At 38.5% G+C, this 19,994-nt stretch overlaps 1 protein-coding gene across 3 annotated transcripts; it reads right to left on the bottom strand.

The window, feature by feature from the left end:
* Positions 1 to 1,398: 1,398 nt before the first annotated feature.
* Positions 1,399 to 19,940, bottom strand: CPSF3 (cleavage and polyadenylation specific factor 3). Of its 3 annotated transcripts, XM_062634541.1 has the most exons (18): positions 19,829 to 19,940; positions 18,913 to 18,976; positions 17,949 to 18,046; positions 16,920 to 17,048; positions 15,885 to 16,062; positions 14,288 to 14,377; positions 13,287 to 13,437; positions 11,227 to 11,402; positions 10,489 to 10,647; positions 9,584 to 9,730; positions 8,417 to 8,569; positions 7,925 to 8,033; positions 7,534 to 7,632; positions 6,327 to 6,421; positions 5,688 to 5,775; positions 4,693 to 4,762; positions 4,034 to 4,130; positions 1,399 to 1,772 (listed from the first exon to the last, which is right to left on the bottom strand). In XM_062634541.1, the coding sequence occupies exons 1-18, from the start codon at positions 19,897 to 19,899 to the stop codon at positions 1,671 to 1,673; spliced, it is 2,076 nt and encodes a 691-aa protein (XP_062490525.1). In that variant the 5' UTR covers positions 19,900 to 19,940; the 3' UTR covers positions 1,399 to 1,670. The 3 variants fall into 3 exon arrangements, with proteins under 3 accessions (XP_062490525.1, XP_062490526.1, XP_062490527.1); XM_062634542.1 differs by lacking the exon at positions 7,534 to 7,632; XM_062634543.1 differs by lacking the exons at positions 17,949 to 18,046; positions 18,913 to 18,976; positions 19,829 to 19,940 and having other exon boundaries at positions 15,885 to 15,934; positions 16,920 to 16,971.
* Positions 19,941 to 19,994: the final 54 nt, after the last annotated feature.

A 19,994-nucleotide genomic window follows, 5' to 3' on the forward strand; every position in this document is an offset into this window, starting at 1 on the left:
GGAGACTCCCTTTAGAAGGAGTCACATGGAAAAGAGGAGGGGTAATGGGCACAAGTTACTCCTGGGATGATTCTAATTTGACTTGAGGAAATTTGCGCTATGAGAACAATCAACCCTTGGAATTACCTCCCCAGGGAAGTGGTGGATTCCCCAGTGTTGGACACTTAGAAGGCCCAGCTGGACAGGGACCTGGGACATCTAGCCATACTTTGCCAAGAAGGGTTGGAGCACATGGTCCTTGAGGTACATTCCAACCTGGTAGTCCAATTTCTGTGATCAATGAGATGCCAATTTAAAACAGCTGGGAGCGGGTAGACAAAAAGCTGCGTGTGTAAGAGGAAGATCTCTTGCAGAAAACTCACTGCCCATGGACAATTTTCTGCACAGTTTACTGACTGGCAACAACCCAGCTAACTTGGGAGTATCATTCTTCTCCTCCACATGCTGCAGTTCACATGCAGATACCACATTTCACGCTGCCCAGGAAGACCCTTCCACCAGCAGAGTGACAAGGCCCTTGGCAGGGGCAGACATGTGCGAACTGTCGCTGAAATTTGCACGAGGCTGTTGCGGGTCATAAGCACAGACTTTGCTTGAAGCTGGTTTTGTTCATCTAGTCTAGTTAATGGTAATGCCTGTATACACAGCTGTAAAGCGCTAATTAACCCCAGTATGCAAACGTGGATTGGTTTTTATATGTGTTCAAACTCTCTTTGACTTCAAGAAGATGCAAGCATGCAGTTTGTATTGCAAGGAAGCAATGCATGCTTCCTTGACAGGAACAAAATTCTATACAAGCTTGACTCAACATAAAAAGGACATGGAACTGTTGGAACAAGTCCAGAGGAGGGCCACAAGGATGATCAGGGGACTGGAGCACCTCCCGTATGAAGACAGGCTGAGGAAGTTGGGGCTGTTCTGCCTGGAGAAGAGAAGGCTGCATGGAGACCTCATAGCAGCCTTCCAGTATCTGAAGGGGACCTATAGGGATGCTGGGGATGGACTCTTCATTAGGGACTGTAGTGACAGGACAAGGGGTAATGGGTTAAAACTTAAACAGGGGAAGTTTAGATTAGACATAAGGAAGAAATTCTTTACTGTAAGGGTGGTGAGGCACTGGAATGGGTTGCCCAGGGAAGTTGTAAATGCTTGATCCCTGGCAGTGTTCAAGGCCAGGTTGGACAGAGCCTTGGGTGAGATGGTTTAGTGTGGGGTGTCCCTGCCCTTGGCAGGGGGGTTGGAACTAGATGATCTTAAGGTCCTTTCCAACCCTAACTATTCTATGATTCTATGACTCTGAGCATATGAAAACCAAATACATCAAATTCATCCTCCAGCTGGTCATTAATCTTCAAAAACATGAAACTCAAATTTAATTTGTGTAATTCTACATTTAGATAGGTTAAGAATTTCTTTATTTCTTGTATGTGCACATAAGAAAGAATATATGCACACTTTGCCTGGTTTTATTATAATCTATAATACATCCACAAATATAGTTGTTCAAAGGTTGCTCATCCATTACTTGAAATAACTCAGCAGTTTCACAGTCACAGCATTGATACATCTGACTTACTGAAGAAAAAAATTTATTCGCTCTTAAAAAATAGTCCAAATAAATTGAACATTTAAAAGATTTTTTTTTTGTGTGTCCTAGGTATCTACAGAGGTCAGCATACTGGGCTGAGGGCATCATAAAGCCTCTGTGCAGCCAGTTCCACCATTTCACGGAGGGATTCATCATCTTCACTTCCTGGCTCACAGTCAACTGTCTGGGAACAAAAAATAGACGTTAAGTTAGAACAACCAGCACTTCATATTCCTTTTCAGCATGTGAACAATGCAGTGCTCATCAGGGGAAACGAAAAAAATAGTCATGCAAATGGAAAAGAGTTATCAAGAGCAGCACTTTATGTTCTTAAATGGTCTGCCAACATGCAGAAGAGTACAGAGAAGACTTATGGAAGTCCTTCTATGCTAAGGAACAAGAAACTTAATCTCAAGTGTTATGTTTGATTAATGACATGTTTCAAAACTACTCTGTAAAATGCAGTAAGTTCTGTACATTGCATTTAATTCAAAATCAAATAAAACCACACGAGATTCAGTCCTTGGAGTTTCCATTTTATCTGTGAATTCATCTGCGCTGCATTAGGTTAATACTGTAAAACACATGCATTCATCACAGAGCTACAGTCCCTCTCTGCTGAGGGAGCCTCCACACTGATATTCCCATACCCATAAAATAACATTTGCATCAATATAAAAGCCTGCAGAGATTCATCTATCTGTAAAGCAAGTCTTCCTAGAGAAAGATGCTCACTCCAAACACACAAGTTGATCAACATTCAACCTGATTATCCCCTGACTGCTCTATCTCAAAGGGCAGCATTTGCATAGTAACACTATTCTTGATCCTATGGACTTTCAGGCTCTAAGACTGTACCTTCTCTAATTCAGTATTAACTTGCTGGTCTTCTGAACAAGTAACAGCTTTCAACCATAAATGTTTGTGAAGAGAAAAGAAAGGGGGGACATTTAAAACAGCAAATGTATTTAATGTTATCTGACAATGCTGTTAGAAGCATGTGAACTCTAAGAGCACTGTGTTAACAGTTACCATGGAAGAAGTAAATACACAAATCCCACCATATAGTCAGATCTATACCAAACAGTTTTTCATTTTAAGGCCATTAAAGTTTTGTAAGAAGATATATATGCACATAAGGACAGAAACCTCGTTCACAATGGCACAAGCTTGCCACTGCCAACACAGTATGTAAAGTATTACAAAGATACACAAGATAGCAGCTGAGCTGCCACTAGGGCTTCTGTCAGTGCACAATAATAACATACATCAATAATGTATTATTAACAATAATGATATACATCAATATAATATTACATGAAAATGAAGCCTAACTTCTTGATTAAGCATTATGGGTTTTTTTTTCCAGTCTTGTTACCTTTTTCTCTATTGCAAGAGCTTTTTTTCATCAGTCCTATGTTCCTATACTATGTATACACTGAAATGTAGCATATGTTTATTAAAAAACTGAAAAAAGATGACATACCAATCATGGTGTGTTAACCACAAGACTGTAACTCACCTGCCTCTGGAGATAATTAATATTCATTTAGTTTGTTTCAATAGGTAAGAAATTTTGGGCTGGGATCAACCTTCTTTTGGGTTTGTAGAACACTTAAAACATTTGTTATGGTCCCTCAGGACAGCATCTGGGAGCTACTCCAAATTGGAATGGATTACTACAATGGGTAGTGGTAATACATTATATATTTTCACTGTGCTATTAATAATGACAAAGTCAACACATTAAAATGCTTAAGAACACAAAAGACATGGTTTGAATCATTCTTTACAATTCCTTATTTTTTAGTAACTAGGCATGATTGCTTCTTAAAGCAAACTTCTGACATGCATGACATTCAATTCTACACCTAGCTAATAAATTAATAAAATACTTCTTTTTGTGAGTATTTCAGGCTTTCAGTTTATCTACAAAACAATCAAAAACCCAATTATTACCATTGCTCCTACTCTTGATTGTTCAGTTATTCAGACCAGAGCCTGTTTTAAGAACATTTACAAAAGAAATTGTGGGTTAAATCCATTTCTTCTCTACAATCTTCCTTTATCCATCTCTATACAAGTAGAGAGCTGCTGACAGATACTGATGTTTCTTCCAAATTTACTGCATTTGTTACATAAACATTTCTAGCTTTTTTTTTTTTAATGAAGAAAACTCTGTAGGATATGCTTCTGTTAAATCAGTGATCTCAGCTCACAGGCTGGGTAAGTACTTCTCTCAGAGAGGCAGGGTACTGATCCACTGATGAGAATGTCAATGGAAATAATGGAAAGTGAACAGACTTAAGCTGTTTTGATATCAAATACAAAATAATTTCCGTAGCAATGGGTACATGATATTCTAGGCAGATCTGTATATTAGATGGGAGACTCCCCTCTGCTAAATATAGCCAGACACAAAAGGGAGTGCTTTGCTTTACATACCCGAGTGTCCAGCGAAATGTTTGCAGTCTTGCCATCAACCGTGACGCACAGGACAGAGCCATCTTTTGAACTCACAGAGTCTTCTCCAAACATATCCCTAAAACAAAGACCTATGCGTGTAAGACATGGCCAAACAGTAAACTTGTAATTTATTTTCTGTTAACCTCAGGGTTCCAAAGGCATTTTGTCAGCAGAGTATCTCCTTTCAGCAACTGTTATTTAGCCCACTTGAATATAATCAACAAATCCATATCTAAATTCTTATGAAAGTGCCTGTCACCTAACAGTAACTATTTTACCAAAATAAATCTTACCATAAATGAAAGGAAGGATTCCTTTGATTTCAAAAGAGGCAGGATTTCTATATAAATAACAAAACATACATCAGAGTGGTACCAAAACGGTACTTCCACAACCACAGCATTCTGGGAGACAACATAAAAGTCTGCTTCTGGAAGAAAGTCCTGTATTCAAAGTGTTAATGATGCTGAGATTTTTCTACTGCACCTCTTTCTTTACTTAACTCCTGGCCTCACAGAAACTAGACTGCAAATGCAAAAAGCATTTTAAAATAACTATCTTTAAACTGGATTATGCTAAAATTACTGTATTCACAAGATTAACTGATCATTTTCTGTTCGAAAAATATGCCAACTTACTGAAGCATGATCTCCATTCTCTTCCTATACACATCCATGTCTACTTTCTTTGAAATTTTATGTACTGCAGCTGAAAAGAAGAAGTCATTTTACTTTCACAGACATCTGCTGGGAGCAAAAATTGGCTAACTTTTACTGCCTGGTTCCTAATTGACTTTCAGGAAGAAACAATCTAAAAAGAGATATATATATTTAAACAATTTACAAAGAAAATGTATTAAGGATGGAAGAGTCAAGGAAATACATAAGTTTAAAATATATGCTCCCTGTACTTATCACATTTTAAAGCAGAAAACTTTGCAAGTCTAATTCTCACTTTTTAATTCTCCTTTTTACTGTTATGCTCATTACTTCTCACATTTCCTTTACTAAAAAGTAAAAATAATCTACTTTCATAATTTGGTTATAATCTCTCTGTTTTCTTTTATGATAAAGAAATACCACATCACAGAGGCTAGGAGCATGCAGAGAATACATAAAGTGAAACCAGACAGCAAATGTGAGTAGTAGTAATAGACATAGACATTCCTGGAATATGTTTCAGCATAGAGAGGTTGAAATAAAAATAAAGATACTGTATTTAGACTTGGTTTTGAAATTAAGAGGTAGTTTAAATCAAGTCATTTTCATCTGAACATAATTATTTAAGTATTTATTCATTAAAGGAGTCAGAGGTCTAGAGGAAGAGCTAATTGTGAAAATCACTGCATTTTTCACTGATGGATAAGGCTTTTGAAAAACACACATTTTCCACAATCAGCTACCAGTAGCCACGTAAGAGTCAGTTTCAACAAATTAACATTTTACAAATAAGGAAGACCAAGTGGCAATTCTGGTTTTAAGTAGCAAATCTTACTCCCTAAAAAGTTTCATAAGGAAGGGAAGTACAACAGGGGGATCACAATCTATTGCAAGGCATTATATCCCTCTAAGCTTGATATAAAAAAATTAAGAAGCAATGCCTCAGTTAAATATGCATGCACCAAACTTAGTACCTTTCTGTATTTTGGGATTTGACTGCACTTCCAGTATCACTGTTGTCACAGTGTCTGCATACATATCATTAGCAGGATTTGCCACCCACTGGAAGAGAAAAAAAATAAGTAATAATGTGAGACCATTCTTTGGGCTGAGTGAATAATGCAACATAAAACCATCGTGTTCCCCTATTTGCTTTCCTCTGAATTCTAGCTTCAAATGACTACCATACATTTTACACCAAGTTATTAACTACTTTTAACTTGGTATATTCCAGTAACTTCCTGTAAAAAATTCAAACTGTTGAATGCTTCTGAACACATTTGTGAAACAGTTATTAATAACAACTGTTGGAAAGGGGGAGAAAACACCATTTGACATTATTTCCAATTCCTACTTGCCACATAAAAAATGGGCACCAAATCTGCCATTACACTCCTGAGTCACAGCAAAAAGGAAACCAGCAGTGGCTAAATGAAACAACATACATCAGTACAGGACCATCGCTCAAGGGGAATTTTGTTCTACCTTTCATTCTCCTTGGCATCCAACAGAAAGCTACTTAAAACACTGAATTCTGCATAGTATTTATCTGATGATGCTATTTTGGAGAAACTGGAGAACAAAATACTTCTCCTTCCCTCACCAATGCCCACCTCAAGGACTACCATGCCTGGCTCCTGGATCACAGTAATATTTTTGAAAACCTTCAGGGCTGGTTTTTGTTGAATTTCTATTTCTTCTACATCACCTAAAAGTGACAACAAATAGTTAGCAAGAATAAAATCATCCTGAAAGCAAGACTAACTTTACCTGCATAAAACCCCAGGTTATTTAAGAATAAGGAGTTGTTATTATCACAACTGCTCAGAGCAGCTCACAAAATGGAAGTGCAACTGTCTTCCCTCACCTGACAGAATTATTTGCTTTGTTCTGGATTGTTTGGGGTGTTTTAGTATGTAATACCAGCCAATTTACTTGTTCTGAATTCTCACATTTGACCAGCTTAGCACACTGATGTATGCACACCAATGAAAAATAGAACAACCAAGAAATTCAGTGTTGCATTTGCAGAATTAACCAGGTCCTCTTAAAGCCTTGAAGGACAACCCATTGCTTACATAAGCATAGAGCTTAAACCAAAAGCGTTTGTGTGCCATGTAGCACTTGGGTTATGAGACCTGAACATCAGCTGAACACAGATTTTTCTCTTCCTCAGTGATATGAATTAGATTTGGACGCTAGGGAATAAAAAAAAAATCCTGAGCTTCCAATCTGGGAAGGGATCCTGCAAAGTCTGTGTGCCTTTAATGAACTAGTCCAGGAGCTTCCCCAACCTTTCAGAAAGCTAAACAGCAGCACTGGAGATCACATTAGTGGCAGATTTAAATGGCTTCCAACTCAGAAAAAGCCAACCAGGTCAGATTCTTGCCTCCTGTGGAGGGACAGAAGAGGCTGTCTATCACAAAGGATAGAGATCTTGGTTTTATTAATGGAATGGCATTCCATTAATTCTATTTTGGGGCTGCAGATAAAACATCAATTAATAAATTTTACATCAGAATGTATACAGAACTCACTGTGTGGACTGAGAGGAGACAGAAATTGCCCTAGGCTCTATACTGCTACACGCTCATGATTTTGTAATACAGCTACAATGGAATCCCTCCAAAAGGATGTGTCATACTCATCAACTGCATCAGTCAGAAGCTGCATAATCTAATAAAAGTTGTAAAATACAAAATAAACTGTGGCACTTCAGTCACTGTCAAAGAAATTTCCACTGAGAAGACCTCTGAAGACTGGAAGTTGTTTTAAAAGTTGACCAATATAAACCACAACCATGTCTTTCCAAATACGCACCAGTAAGTTTTTGTAGCTGATAATAAAGTAGATTAAAAGGCCCCGTGTATGGAATGGCTTGTGTCTGTGTTACAGTGCTCATCGCCAAGTCTGTGTAATCTGAAAGAATTAAAAAGTTCCCATTAAAAACTGTCCCTTTGAACTGATTTCCTAAAAAAATAAAACTGCCACTATAGATCAATAGTGGCATCAAGACATTTAAGACAGAGGGTTGAAAAGGACAGTCTGTAGTGAGGAGGGTGGAGTGTCTATTGTAAGAGAAATAATATATCTGTGGTTAAGAAAGCAGTAAGAGCTTCTTATCTTATCATACCCATTTAAAAGAAAAAAAAAAAAAAGAGTATTCACTAAGTTTCAGTTACCTACTGAGCACATCACTGCCTTTACTTACTGGAGAGGTCACATGGAGAAAGGATGTGATAGTTAAAATTTCTTTTAACTAGGATTCCAGAAATTCTCTGTCCTTGCTCTGGTTTCTTATCTGCTAAAGATCCCATCACCTGGAAGTGAAAAACACAGAACAGTCAACAAGGCAAACTGAATTATTCACAGCTCAAATGTAGCTACAGAGACAAAATACAGTTTTTTCAGAAAAGTCAAACATCACATAAAATTAACTCTGAAAATAAAGGAAGGTCCTCATACCCAACAGACATTCTGGGATTAACACAAGAAAAGTTTGGAAGAATGAAGAGGCAAAAAAACCCCAAAACCAAATCCAAACCCCAAATACACCACTAAATGAAAACACTCACATACTTTGAGTGCCTGGAAAACACACACAATCTGAAACCAATTAAAAACAGAGACTTGGAATAATAAGTGTGGCTTTTATCCCAGAGGAAAATACCGCTGTACAGATAACAAACTACTGATTTTATACCTTGGCAAGTTTTTCTCCTCTGAAGTTTAAGGTTACAGCTTCAGTATTCCTAGGATTATGAACTTCTATGTGAACTTCATCATTATCCTCATATTCCCGGATCAATGCTGCTTTCAATCTGGCCATCTCATTCTGCTCACCGTGAACTAAAATCTATAGGAAGGGAAGTTTTCCTCTCAGGAGAAGTCATTTGACCAACCAGACATGTTTAGTAAAGAAATTATCCCCCCAAAATTGCCATCTTGTACCTCATCCTTATAAAAATGTCAATATATGAAATATTGGCTCAATTATATTACATAGTTTTATGTCTTTGATATTGCTGCGTTATCCAAAGGCCTAGATTTCACAACCCCGAGTATTAGTAGAAAAACACATGCAAATAAGCAGAGTACATGACAGAGGTTCCATTTAACTTTTCATACACTGTTATATTATGAAAGCAAAGCATTAACTTAAGTTCAACAATAGAAGTTAGTCAGCTTTACATTTTTGTGTCTGCATGTAGGTAGCTATAAACAAAATAAACATGCAATTCAGAGGATGCTTCACAGTTCACAATTCTCTTTGCCAAGTTAAATCCTCTTTTCTTCCATGATTTGTTTTCCTTATCTGTGCTTGCACACTGATTCTCCTCCAGTCTCAGTTAAGTTTCAGATCCTAGTCCACATTTTCATATTCTGGTCTTTCACACCTCCTGATCCCTGTGATTTGCTCATGCTTTTCCCCTCAATTGCTGCCTTTGTCTTTTGCTGCCTGCTGCATACCTTCAATTAATATTTTCTTGTTTATCTGGGGGCAAATTACAATGAATTATTCCAATACCAGTGCCCACAACTTGATGTGGTCCTATACTGTATTTTATTTCTGCGAAACACTGCTGAAACACATTATGGACCATACCAATTTCTTGAAAGTCATCCCCAGATAATCCCCATGCACACAGTCAGAAGCAAGTTCATCTTTACTTTGTTAAGATAACATGATGAAAACCGGCTAAAATCTCCACCTTTTATTATTAAAGGCATAGGGTGCTGGCTGCTGGTACTGCCAGACACCAGGATGCCTTGATGATGATGATGACTTGACTTCACACCTTGATGACACAAGGCCGTGAAGTGGTTTGATGAATCCCACTCTGGAGAGATGGGCAGCATGTATACTAACCACATGTGGAGGTTTCAGGGCCCGGATAAATTCACTGGTTTGTTGATAATCTGTGTGAGCAGAGAAAGAAATGTAGTCCACAGACATCTTCAGTGGCAGTTTTTGCCCTGACATAGTTGTGATCTCTTCAGGTTCAGACATGATGTGCTAGAAGAAAAGAGCACTTTAAATAAGACACCATGTAACAAAATGCTTTACATTTCCAAACCATATGAAATAATATTGGCAGTCAGGTTAAATGTGAAGAATTTCTCTCAAATTTCACAAAACAAACACAAATGAAAAAAACATGCACAATGCACATCGTTTCATCTTTTGTATACTCAAGTAGAAACTCCTCAGATCCTGCAAATCTTGGGGGTCATTCTTTCTTCCAGATAAATCTTTCTCAAATTTACATTAAAATTGTAGCTAGTGTGTGACCTCTATTTCTAAAGGCAAAACTAGATGCTCTGATGCTCTCAGCTGCTGGAATTTGAAGGATTTAATTCTCTACAACTGGACAATAGCACAACATGCGCAAAGCAGTCTGATCTCCGACACTTAAATAGCATTAAGATTTAATATCTGTTCCTCCAGAATTAGGATTAGGGCTCCTCTCTCAAAAAGTTAAATGGTGGAGGGGTCTGAAGTTGGAGGAAAGTATCAGTCATTCCTTCTCATGACAAGGTAACTGCTCCTAGAAAAGATCATTCTCTCTAACATCACTAGAAACGGCCATATGCCAATTTTCTGTACTTTTCATTAGTATTAGCTAAAAGCAACTAATTTTAACAACATAATTATGCGTATCTGACAACAATCTTCTCAGTAAATTCAAATAAAAACAATTGCCATTGGCAAATTCTTTTTAAACATAACATGAATACTTCTACATGTTAAGTCGTGATATATTAGCAACTCACCTTAGCAAGTGTTCCTTCAACACAGTACCCTGCTATAATTACTCCATTTCTCTTATCTGTGCACCAGCTTTCAAACAACTCTCTGGATAAGCCACTCTGCATCATACCTGGGGATGCCATCACAACACTTGGGCCAATATCATCAAAATGATCCATACTCTGAATGGACAAACAGCAAGAATATCAGATACCGTAACTTAGTCACATGAAGGACAGCCTAGCTACACCCTTGAATAAGGTGCAAGTAGAGCCCTACATTCACCAATTATACCCCATCCTCATAAACAGTGCCCTTTGCAGGAGAGTTCCTCCTATTGGTGCCCATAAGGAGCAAACTATAAGCACAGGGATCTACAGTGGAAGAAAAGGTGGGGCGTAAACTTCCCTGAACAAGCCCTCTAAACACTGGGATAGCAGATAACTTGGATATAAACCTGTACCTAATCAACCTACTGGGACAGTCAACATGCAAACTGTTCAGCAACTACCGTGAAGATGGTGAGGCACTGGAACAGGTTGCCCAAAGAAGCTGTGAATGCTCCATCCCTGGCAGTGTTCAAGGCCAGGCTGGACAGAGCCTTGGAATGACATGCTCTAGTGTGAGGCATCCCTTCCCACGGCAGGGGGGGTTTGGAACTAGATGATATGAAGGTCCTTCCCAACCCAAACCATTCTATGATTCTATGAATTTTTCTGTCACCCTTCTTCTTTTGTAAGACAACCTTAACTCAAGCTTACCTTCAGATTACTAATATGCTTGAAAACAAATGGATTGTTGATGTTAATTTGCTTGCGGATCTTGTCATTCATGGCATTGACATATGTCTGATAAACTGCCATACACTTCTTTGCCAAGGAGGAGGCATAGTATATAGGGATATCATGGAGTTCAGGATGATTCTGCCAGTATTCATCTACAAAAACCCAGAAACACTGAAGAAAAACAAACAAAAAAACCCAACTAAAAAACCCACACACCCCTGCCCACAGCATTGTCTCCAAAGTACATGCTTCTCAGAAGTGTTAATGCTTCTTGTGAAATAGATTTAGCAGTGCAGTTTTTCATTTTTATTACAGAAAGTCACAATCATAAGCTTTTTTTTTTTTTTTACCTGCCCTACTTAAGAAGAAAAAGCAATCACCAACTAAAAATGTATATAACTAGTACAAACAAGCATGCAAACAAACAAGAAAAAGATGAATTTCAGGTATTTTTGGCAGGTCAAATTCCAATCAATTACCAATTTCAGCTACGAGGCATAAAGCATACACAATATTACACAGCAATAAATCTACATTTACAACAGTGCAAGCTTTACCAAACCACTGCAATAAAGCAGAACTGTCTCTGTCAAATATCAATTATACATCTAACAGTTAGGGACATCTGTGTGTAGATATGTCAATGAGAATTCACTGTATCAAAGTTGTGTAAAACAAACCCAGGGAGTTCAAGGCATAGAGGGATCATCCAGTTATCATTTATGGCTTCCTATATATCACCAACAGTTATATTTTACAAGCTTAACCAAAACAAAAAAAAAAGCAAAAAGCCTCCACTAACCACAACTTATTTTATCATCGATGACAGCAGCCATGACCTTTACTCAACACAAAGAAGAGATCTGAATGCATCTGTGCAAACATAACTTAATTGTTTTCCCACATGGTTACAGTTCTGCTAGTCTAAAACATATTTATACTGCATAAGTGAGGAACAATCATCCAAAGATAAAGGTACACTCTTGTGTGTATTTAAAATTATTTGTCTTTAACCTGACATTTCTGATATGCAGCTAAAGATTTTCAGAACATGTCAGAGAGGCTGACATCACTATGTTAATAAACTCAAGCGTAAGGTGGCCACAGCCAGTAGAAGATAGCCAACAGCAGGACTCAGAGTGACGTTAAAGGACTGGACATCATCACAATTTTCTATACTGTAACACAGTTTTTCATTTTTTGTCATACACTTATAAAGAAAAACAAATATATAATCCTGTGGGCTCAGTTGTGTAGACACAAGAGATGCAATTGCATTCTCTACCTAATTAAGCATCCAATTGAATGTCTAGCTTTACTGGAGTTATTTTCAAGCTTACCTCTAGAAATTCAACTTTAATACCTACACACAGGAAGGAGAGGCAAACAAATGACAAATTGATAGCTACACAAGATTTAAGATGTTCCAGGCAAACAAGCCTGGAAATAATTATTTAATAACTGGTTTACCTGAAGTACCTTGTCACAACTACCTATGTATTTTATGTGAAGTGGCTTGTGATCATGTATAATTACCCCTTCCCTTCCAGTTTGCTTTTCTTAACGAAGCCTAATTTGCTTTCGCATTACCACTAGGACTTAAGTGTCTGTATTTTCTCAACTTTTCCTATAGACTTCTCCATATAGACTTTTAAATTAAAGAGCAAAGATGGTCAAACTCTGGAGCAGAGTACACCTTTTTTTTAGCAGTACAGTTTAAATAGGACAGTTGCTGTGATTGCTCACTTTTCAATCTGCAATATTAGGCCCTATTTGCTGAAATCCTGGTTCAACAAGATTTGAGTCAAGCACGTATTACCCTTCCCAGTAAGAAAAGGGTATGCCATTACCCTTTCCTTTCTAGGCCTCAATCCTGCTTCATAAAGCGGAACTGCTTTGGTTGGTTTATTGGACTTTTGGCACTTCGACAAACATGCATTATGCATTAACACACTGGAAAATGGCTAAAGAGTTGTTTAAACATTCTCATTTAACTCTCCATGCCTTTTATTAAGAGGAGCTGTGAAGGTACATACCTAAAATTAAAAGTAGTTCTTGTGCTCGACCCAGGGCAAAAACAGGAATAAGACCTCTACCTCCTCTATTGACAATGTCGTGAACAGTGTTACAGAATCTTGCCTCTCGCTCTTCCCTTTTTTCATGAATGTGAGTACCATAAGTGGATTCCTGTGTATACAGAAATTAAATATTAAAAATACTGATACACAGAGACTGATTCTCAATCTTCTCCTCGGAATCCAACACGAAAATACAGAAAAGCATACTGGTGTTAACATGGTGGGGAGAGGAAGGAGAACATTGAGGTGAAGAGAAAAATCAAAAACACTCCCAAATTCCCATAACCACCTCGACCAAGTTAAATAACCAAAATTTTCTCTCTTGCAAACCCCTCCCAGCTGGTTGGAAAGACAGATTCTGTTAGGAAAACAAACAATTAAAGCTATTAATTTTGATGCTTCTTGTAAGAGGTTTCAAATTTAACATACATACTTTCCTAGATGGCAGTGATGCCACTGCTTTGATGAAGGGGTTATCACATTAATATGGCTCACCAGTGGTATATGTGCCACAGTTTAGAAGTACCTATCCTAAAATATAGGAATTACATAAAATACAAGATTTTGATGTGACTTAAAATGAAATTAGCAGTTACAGAAAGCAATTAGAAGGGACACAGTAAACAAAATCAGGGTTAGGATCTACTAAAGACATCTAGCTACACTGTACATTTGTACAATACATCTAGCAAACACAAGTGGAAACCTAATAAAACTCCCATCTTGAAAAGGTCTGTCTAAAGGCTTAAGGAACTTCATCAGAAAAATTATAAAATGAAAATCAGACTTTTTAATACAGTGAAAAGAAATGTTGGAGTGTTCGGAACACCCAAGCATTTGGATATTTAATGCAAGCCATGACTTACCACTAAATCTCCCCTCTCATTTCATTTTAGCTTTAATTAATATCCCTATACATATTTCATTACAAATATAAGAGATAATTCTGTAAAACTTACAATTATAAGAATATCGGGTTTAATATTAGGAATCTCAGCTGCCATCAGGTGTCTGTCTTCCTGTCTTGAGAAATCACCTGTATATAAAAGCTATTGGAGACAAAGAGAAGCAATTACTCTGATTACAGGTTCTACCAGGTCAGCAGCCTCTAAAAAGCTGTTGTATAGGAGTGATATTTTTTAAGCAAAGATGGGTTTAAGGAATTGATCATAAAAGGGTCAGATGTACTTCAATTAAAGACTTTTCTGATGTGGACAGTGCTTACAATATTAGGTCAATAGTGGTACAATGCAAATATTTTAGCCACAGTAAGTAAAACATTTCTTATTTTAAGCAGTAGAATAATTCCAAAAGAACTAGGTAAACAATTACTAAGATTTTATTTATTGTTTGAGGTATAAAGGTGCCATTTCCAGCCTTCTGCATACATGCACTGATAATTAAGAAGTAAAAATCAGTGTAACAAAGTACAGCAGGTCCTGAGTGGAAGTAAGAAGTAGATAAAACTGCATTTATATATCAGAATTGAAATACAGTGAATAGTATAATCAAATTACTTATTAAAAATTTTTCTAAGATTTTCTTATACTAAAAAGAACCCAACCTGTAATTAGCAGAATTTCTAAACGGAATGATCATGTTCCCCATTACACCAAGAAGTAATTTGTAACTGTAAGCAATTTTGGATTCTTAACTGCAGGGTGGAATGCAACTCCCTCTGCCCAAGGGTTGGTTTCAAAACTAAACAGTTTTAACTAAACAATCATTCCACTGATTAAAATGTGAACAACAAAACATACAGTCAGCAACAGCAGACAACTGGTCTACAGGTAACCTACTATCATTCCTTTTGCTTCCCAGGGAATTAAAGAAAATAATGGAATCCTATTTCTAAACTTCTAAAATTCTCAATCATTATAACCATGAACAAAGTCCCTCTAGACAGAAGCCTCAGTACCACCAGAATCTCTCTTCCCTCTTCAAGGTTGTATGAAACTCTTCTTTGGCAGTGATTATCCTACTGAACTCCAATTCATGAGAGTAGTTTCAGTATCTGGGTTTGACACAGTGCGACTTGTGATTACACAACGACTTATTTAATCTCTTCGTGCTTAAAAATTAATAATAATCTTGTTTCTTTACGTACTTGAGCATAGGAGTGTTATGAGAAAAATATAACTCACATACTTTGACTAATGCCATTTAAGCACTCAAGGCAGGCACATGGTAAATCATAATTACAAAACCAGACATCTGTTCCTAGATTTTACTAAAATGGAGCCTCCATAAGGATGCCTCAGCTATCAGCTGCCTCTGAGTGGAGCAACAAGAAAAAATGTCAGTTTACTGGTTCCAAATTTGAGTCATAAGTCACCCCTATAAAATCCAAACATCCTACTTGGTTCCATACGTGTGTCACTTGCTAGTTCTCATCAATGAGAAAATAAACACTCTAAGTCAAGGGGTCCCACCCTGCCTGGAGTCCAAGTCTATTTGACATCTCCAGCCACAGCAGCGGGGCTCAACAGACAGAAATAATTAACAACCATGTTAGACTTCAGGCTTGGTTTCAACTTTATAATAAAAACAAAATACCTTCACACCAGCTATTTCAATCATAAACATGGCTGCTCCCAGGACGTGGCCTGCGTGGTAACACCAGAATTTGATTCCTGCCACCTCTTTCACTTCATGGAAGTTGATGGTCTCAATCTTGTCCATGCTTTCTTCAAGGTCTGTTTCTGTATATAGCATGTCATCCGCTGATATATTACTGGATATAAGTGAAATGGCTAAATATCAGCTCATCTTACCACCTTAGATCATGTAACAGTTGGATAAACACTTCCTGGGTAGTTCCCCACCGACAGTAAGACTTCCATTCAGTAATGCTATGTCTCCTATGTTAGGAATCAAGTCCAGGTACTCTAAATGTAGTTCAAGCATCTTTCTTTTGAAAGGCCATGCTAGAATGGTCTTTGCAGTTCAGGATCTGCTCTGTATTTGTCTGAAAGTAACAACAGATTCCCAACTCTCCACAGAGATCTGCCACTTGTTAGCTTGTAACAATCTTCAAAAGCCAAACTAAAACACACTTCTCCCACTGGCCCAAAACAAACAACTTAAAAGAGGACTGCTTATCAGGCTTCTGACCCAAGCTAGAATCTGATGAGTTGAGATATGCTCAGGACCATTGCATTCACACAGAAAAGATGTGTCAAGGCATCTAACAGAAGGGGAAAAAAAAAGAAGAAAAAAAGAGAAACCCAAACCAACCACTTCTATGAAGCTTCAGGAAAAAGAGATATGAAAAAGCATGTGAACAAGAGTGTCTTCAGAGAGACAGATGGGGGGGGGGGGGAAGGAAACTATTAAAGGTCCAAATGCAGCAAATGAAAAGAATGAGAGAAGGAAAGATTTTATTTTTTTTATTAATAGGCAATTATCTGAGAGTCACATTATCCCTGAGGCAGTAAAATGATTCATTAATTCTAATCTAGGTATCATGTTCTACTGTGGCAATATCCAGGTTCATCCAGCCACCTCTGGTGGCTTCATCTTCAGTTTCCTGTTGAATCTATATGTGAAATAATTCCTGAGTTAAAAGAGACAACCCACAGCTCAGCTTACCTGACTTTGACATAGTCTGAGAGAAGCCATCTGTAAATAGCTTTTGTGGCATGAGTCATAAACGTCCTTCCTTTAAAACTCGTTTTCTGTAAAAACCACGGTAAAGCCCCACAGTGATCTAAATGGAAACTTAAAATAGACACACGAATCCAATTAATACATTAGCATCACACAACACTAATACATATCATATAATTCACTACTTCGCTGGGTTAACATGGCATCATGAAAATTCAGAAGCAGAATTCTCAACGCTGTTGTTAACTATGCTGGTCTACATTCTGTACACTAGTGACTAGATATGCAGACAGGAAGACCTAAGAGTAATAGAGGAAATTCCCCATTAATGGCAAACGTTTTACCCAAATAATTTCAGAATTAACCTTTTTGTAATCTACATATAAATTTAGAGGGAGAAAACCAAGGGGAACCAGGAACACTATAAATGTCAGATATAAGAAAGCTAACAAATGCAATCTTAAGTTTGCATGGTGGACACTATGTTAAAATGCTAACTACTAAAACAAAATTATTTGGCCACACTTTAAGTTTGACCTATTTTAAGGAAGTACTTTTGAAACAGAATTCAAACAAGCACATAGCGTGAAAGCTCAGGATTTTATAGAGACCTGGTTATGACTGGTTAAATCATTTAGAAATGCTCTTCTTGTCTCTCAGCCACTAAGCAAAATTTAAACCACATTCAAAGCTTGCCTAAGTGTCCAAGAACCTTCTTCATTCAAAGCCAATGGAGCAAAAACCACAACCAATACTTTTCAGCAGTCTTCATGTGGAAGACTCCTAGAAGCTGTCACAACAGTGTTAAAGCAGGCCAGGTTGTAAGTCAGATATCACAGCGAGCTCAGAGGAGAGTTCTAATGTCAAGAAATGAACACCCTCAATTTAAAAAAAGTTGGAAACTAAAAGTTCGCCACGCCATTACCATCTATATGACACCTCTTTTCAGCCTCTCAGTGAACACAGCTTCAACCACAACCTCAGTTATTTGATCTTTCAGGTGCAACTTACTGACTAATTAAGAGGAGATCAATCTCAGCGGGATCTATCAAATCAATGTAAGGAAGAGCATCCATTCCTTCCAGTCCAGGATGGATTCCACAATCAAGCTGAAAAATGAAAGGAAGTTAAAGCTTCGAACATAACATGCAAGAAACGTTCTTCCAGTTTGGTCTAAAATATAGTTCCTAGTGACTTTAGCATCATGCAAAAAGTGTTTTTTCCTTAAATGCTGCTTTTAGCACCGGATTTCACATCTTGGGCTTCTGTCTAAATGACTCATCTCCACTGGGACACCAAAAATTTCTCAAAAGATCCCAGTCTTTGATTATAATTTAGCACCTATGCAAGCCTTCACTCACACTTCAGCAACACCTGAATACAGGTAATAATAGTCACAATGTCCAAGTTATTCCAGCCACCATACAAGAAGACAGCTGGAAAAGAGGAAGAGAAGAGCTATGTGTTTCTATGTGACTGTTTACACATAACTGTTGGTAAACATTACCCTGAGGTTACACTGAAACCTAACGTGTACATTTTTTGTGGTTTTTTTTTTCACAATGACAGCAATCAGGCATTGGAATCATCTCCCCAGGGAAGTGGTGGATTCCCCAACATTGGACACTTTAAAGACCCAGGTGGACAGGGTGCTGGGACATCTAGTCTAGGTCATGCTTTGCCTTAGAAAGGTTGTACCAGATGATCGCTGAAGTCCCTTCCAACCTGGTATTCTGTGATTTAGAATCTACACTTTAGACACACACATGCTGTTTGAGGATATGGAGCTGTTTTACAGGACAGCCTCTCTAATACCGCCTGTTATATGTTACATTGTTCCAGAAAGCTGTAAAACCTTCCTCTTTTAGCACAGTGACTGACTTCAGTGTGGCAGCTGAATTGAACCCTTAACAACTTTTTGTGATCTGGAGCACCATAATGAGAGAACACATAAATACATTCATACAATAATTACCATTATTTTTCTTCCTTTAAACTCCAGAATAATGCAAGACCTTCCCACTTCTTGGCCAGCACCTCTGCAAAAAGACATCAAAGTCATCATAATTAAACCAACTCACACCATATGGATGCAACTATATACTGGATGTGTTTAGTGGGATTATTTTTCTGTGTAGAAATAACAACCTTTTAAGCTGAAACACTTAAAGTAGCAGAACAGTTATATTTATCTCAATGGAAATAAGGCCCTATCTAATGCAGGAGAAATATGAAGAATGGTTGGGGAAATTATTTTGGTCTCTTCCATCTTTTATTGCATGCCTGCACACTTGAGTCTCAAAGTATTGAGATGTATAAGGAATGGGAAGCTTACTGAACAAATTATGTTGGGGTGAATAAGCTTTAAGTAGCATCTTCAGGTTGTCCAGAAGACAACTCTTGTGGTGCTACCAGAAACACCTGCAAATTGCACTGGCATCCTCACCAGAAACAAACAAATCAACTTAAAGTACTACAAGACCCACAGTGCTGTCGAAGTGCAAAGGTAAAACAGAAACGTTTTGCTCAGACAGCACTTCAGCAGCGCACAGGGAAAAGCCACGATCCTTCCAGCTGAGCATGACAGCTCTCCCAGGGACGGCAAACGCAGGGAAGGGAAGAGGAAGATAGCCCGGGATTTCAACACCCTTTGAGGAGTTGAACGGTGATCAACACCGTTTCTCCCGGGCCGCCCAGGCCACGCTCCCGCCTCACGGGTCGCGATGACACAACCAGGGCCCAGGGGAAGCGCTGGGCTGGGGCCCGCGCCCACCTCATAGGTCGGGCTCCTCCCCTAACCCCGGGCTGGCCGCAACCCCGGCGCCCCCCCGACACCCCGTGCCCAAACCCAACGCGCGGGTCCCGCCGCCGCGCCCGCCCCGGGCGCTCACAGGGGCCGGATGAGCAGCTGATCACTCTCCTCCGCCGGGATCAGCGCCTCGGCTTTCCGCTTGGCGGACATGACGCCCTAAGCCCCGGAGGCACCCGCGCTGACCCCGACCCAAGCCCTCCCGCCTCCCGTTCCCTCTCGGTTTCCTCTTCCGCTCGCCTTCCGCT

Source organism: Pezoporus occidentalis, unplaced genomic scaffold (assembly GCF_034315485.1).
Source record: "Pezoporus occidentalis ecotype Australia unplaced genomic scaffold, CSIRO_AGI_Poc_V1 ctg43, whole genome shotgun sequence".
NCBI lineage: Eukaryota > Metazoa > Chordata > Aves > Psittaciformes > Psittacidae > Pezoporus > Pezoporus occidentalis.